A 4,168-nucleotide genomic window follows, 5' to 3' on the forward strand; every position below is an offset into this window, starting at 1 on the left:
ACACACACACACACACACACACACACACACACACACACACACACAATATATGGGATCTGGTGACAGTTGCCAAGGCAAGAAAGTATAACACAGCAATACATTCCTACTGCCAATAATTATTTACACTGACAAGCAAAGACAAGCACCTTGTTTTAAAATATTGTCGGGATATTTTTTAGCAATATTTGTACTGATTTTGTTTCAACAGGGGGCCCTCATATCAAGTTACTGCAGAGAATGCAAAACATTGCTTACAGAATTACTGCTTTAATGAATATTTCTCATGTAAATTTTCATTTAATGTAGGCCTACATACACAGGCATCGTTATTGGGGAAAAGAGGGACAGAATACAGAGCCCAGAGCTATTGGGGGCCCCACAACGATTCCCCAATTTCTAATAGAAATCATTGCAAAAAAATTCATTCAGTAACATACAATTGCCATCAGTAGGCTAATCATAAGTCATGACATATGGGATGCATTCCATCAAATGTGTTGTTAATCTAATTAAGTTGCAGTGGACCATATGTAGAAACATGATTATAAGTATATAAAAATCAGTTTCATTGTTTATGTTTAATGATGTTGTATTTACAATGAATTTCATGCAATAAATGTCATTTTAATGTGCTTTAATGTAGTGTGGAGCATGGAGCGTCTGCGAACTAATCAGCTCTTCCTCTTTACTACTAGTTATAGCATGAAATAAGATGTTATGCTGAAATGCAGTGCAACTTACTGAAATATATCATCTCTGGTGTAATTCGCCCAGTCATTGTTTTAGCACTATATATCACCCGAAGTTATATTTACCTCAGTAAGTCATTCAATGTCCACAGCTAAAAAAATAAAACTTCAGGGAAGAGCACATCACTGAAATTGTGTGTGCATTGTTAAATATGCACTATATTATACATATACACAAATTTATTTTTTACTTAACCTATTAATAATAATAGTTTAAAAATTTTAAAGGCTATTTTCTCAAAAGAAAAAAAAAATCACTGTCTTTCAGGGTCACAACAGTATTAAAAATAAAAGTTATTTATTGGCATCAGGGGTTCCATTAAGAACCTTTAACATACGGGACCTTTACATTCCACAAAAGGCTCTTTATAGTGAAACAATGTTCTTTTTAAGAGAACCTTTAAAATGTTGCCAGCCTACTGAATTTTTTTCATTAATTATGGGTTTGGCATCATTAAACTAAAGGAAAAAACAACAGCTAATGCATATGATTATGTAAATTTTTGGTTTCTTATTTAACCAGTGGGCATAAGACATTTTATCTGATCACTAGAGGGAGGGTCGAACTGCTCCTGCAATCTGTCCTGAAAACTACACCATGTTCTCTGCAGTTTTAGTCTTGCTTCTGGCAAGTGTAAATTGTAAGATATTTTTCGGAACATACATTTTTAGAATACAATTTTCTTGCATTGTTAATAATCACTGATCTGAATGTGCTTTTGTATTTCTCTTATTTTTTTCCAACAGGTATTGATTCATATGAACTCAGCCTGAGTCTCTGACTGTTCGTCCTGATGCCACTCTCACTGTCAACTGTAAAGTCTCCTATTCAGTTACAAGCTATACTACAGCCTGGATTCGTCAGCCTGCAGGAAAAGCTCTGGAGTGGATTGGATTGATTGACTCTGCTGGAAACTTAGCCTACAAGGATTCCCTGAAAAACAAGTTCAGTATCACCAGAGACACTTCCAGTAACACAATAACACTGCAAGGAAAGAATATGCAAGCTGAAGACACAGCTGTGTATTATTGTGCCAGATAAACACAGTGACAGACATCAACATCTTCCCTGTACAAAAACATCATAATACAAATAAGAGTATATATAAGAGTATATAATATATTTATAGTATAATATTTAATCAACAATCTAAATAAAAGATAGATAGATAGATAGATAGATAGATTTGTGTCCCATTTACAGAGAATTCTGTATTAGGCATATAACAGTAAACGAAAAGATTATAATTAATAGATTTTTCATCACTCACACTGGTAATGGTTTATATTGTAATTTAATAGTTTGGCCTATCAGTCATGATTGCACCTTGTGACCCTCCCAATGCAAATCAAATCAACCCTGAACGTCTGTTTAGTATTTATGTGCTGCTGATTGGATCTTAAGTGTCACATGTGGATGGGACGTGTTAATAGTGACAGCAGTCGATATGACTACTCTGAATCCTTCAAAAGTCGAACTGAAATCACCAGAGATAATTCAAAGAGTATGGTGTATCTGAAACTATCAGGCCTGACAGCAGAAGGCTCAGCCGTGTATTACTGTGCAAGACACTCACAGTGACACAAAGGTCTTGTACAGCTGAACAAAAACCACACTGGCTGTTTTATCTCTTGTTACTAGAAGTCAACAGGAGGCAGCAGAGAATAAAAAATCTATAAAATGCAGCCTAATGAGATGATGTCACTGGTGACCATGTACAGTGAAGTTCACTAAAAGCTCAACACAACATGTGTCTTTTGATGTGTAGATTGTGGTAGTGGTTTTACACTTTACAGTGGCAAGCTAAAAATCAGATTTTTAAGATACTAGAGACTCTTACAAGAGCAAAACAACTCTATAAGGACAGAATATGACGATTAAGGACACAGCAGTGACTTACGATGCATGAGAGTGAACACAGTGATAACCACAAGCAGCTCTTCTCGAAAACATCTTGAATAAAAAGTAAAAAAAAAATATCCTCATACATAGGAATATAAAAGTGCATATGAATCATACCATATTTCAAGAGAGCAATAAATAATATTAGCCCTAACATGAATATTTCTGTAGCATGTAGATTTGATTAGTAGCTCCATATGATTATGTAAATCTCCTGTTGCATATTTAAACAGCTGGTATGAGTCAGTTTACACATTCATCTGATCACTAGAGAGACTGAAGAATTGCTTCAGTTCATTCAAACTGTGCTGTGAAACAAACCATGATCTCTTCATCTGGTAAAACAAAAACAAACTTCAAGGCAAGCCTAATAAATGTAAAAAGTAAATGCATAATATAATTTGCCCTTGCTATTTGCTTGTTCTTTATGATATGTATAAGATAAGATTTAAAGGTCATCTTGATATTTAACAGTAGTAACAAACAAAATATTGTTTAAGCATCATGATAATAATTGGATGTAATGAATTATGCAAATATTCCTCCTCCTCTTTATTTGAGTATTAAAATGAAAAGAAGCAGCTTGTTCTCACATGTCTCAAACCATGATCTCCTCATCTCTCTGGTTGTTGCTGCTGCTGGCAGCTGTTTCTCGTAAGTCTTTATAGCTTCTATAGAGATACTTCAGAATGAATTCCTCCTCCTACTCCTTGTTATTTGAGTATTAAGATGAAAAGAAGCAGCTTGTTCTCACTCGTCTCAAACCATGATCTCCTCATCTCTCTGGTTGTTGCTGCTGCTGGCAGCTGCTTCTCGTAAGTCTTTATAGCTTCTTTAGAGATACTTCAGAATGAAAATACTCTTGGCTATACATAATGTTGCCGTATCTCTAACATGGCTGGCCATATTTTCCCCCTCAGGTGTCCACTGTGTTGAACTGACTCAGACTGATTCTCTTGTCTTAAGTCCTGGTCAGGTTTTGACTCTGTCCTGTAAAATCTCTGGATATTCAGTGACTGACAGCAGCTACTGTACTAACTTCATTCGGCAGCCTGCAGGAAAAGCCCTGGAATGGGTTGGAGGGATGTGTGGTAGCGGTAACACATGTTACAGTGATAAACTGAAAAGTAGATTTCAAGTTACTCTGAAAGGACAGAATATGCAGACTGAGGAGACAGCTGTGTATTACTGCGCCAGAGAGTCACAGTGACACAGAGCAGCTACTGCCTTGTTCAAAAACCACTTTAACAGTCAGCACACAAATACTGTTATTATTAATAGCTTCAGATCTAGATTGACATCCTCCAAAATGACTGTTATGATAAAACATTATGTAGGTACAAATGATGTAAAATGAAATCATTCAAAAATACGGTTACACTTTATTTCGATAGTCCACTTTAGACATTCTATTAACTATAAGTAACTTTGTAACTACATGTCAACTACATGTCAACTAATTCTCATTAATTTGCAACTACATGTCTACTAACTCTCAGAGTAGACTGTTAGGGTA

The 4,168-nt window shown here is 35.4% G+C and overlaps 1 pseudogene and 1 gene segment (V, D, J or C); both read left to right on the top strand.

Annotated features, from left to right (window-relative positions):
- Positions 1 to 1,314: 1,314 nt before the first annotated feature.
- On the top strand, positions 1,315 to 1,791 carry LOC107671335 (Ig heavy chain V region 5A-like; annotated as a pseudogene).
- Positions 1,792 to 3,257: 1,466 nt separating this feature from the next.
- On the top strand, positions 3,258 to 3,862 carry LOC107671336 (Ig heavy chain V region PJ14-like). The segment is given in 2 exon segments: positions 3,258 to 3,306; positions 3,573 to 3,862. Coding segments are annotated over 2 exon segments (339 nt in total).
- Positions 3,863 to 4,168: the final 306 nt, after the last annotated feature.

Source organism: Sinocyclocheilus anshuiensis, unplaced genomic scaffold, assembly GCF_001515605.1.
Source record: "Sinocyclocheilus anshuiensis isolate Anshui unplaced genomic scaffold, SAMN03320099.WGS_v1.1 scaffold3666, whole genome shotgun sequence".
NCBI classification, from domain to species: domain Eukaryota; kingdom Metazoa; phylum Chordata; class Actinopteri; order Cypriniformes; family Cyprinidae; genus Sinocyclocheilus; species Sinocyclocheilus anshuiensis.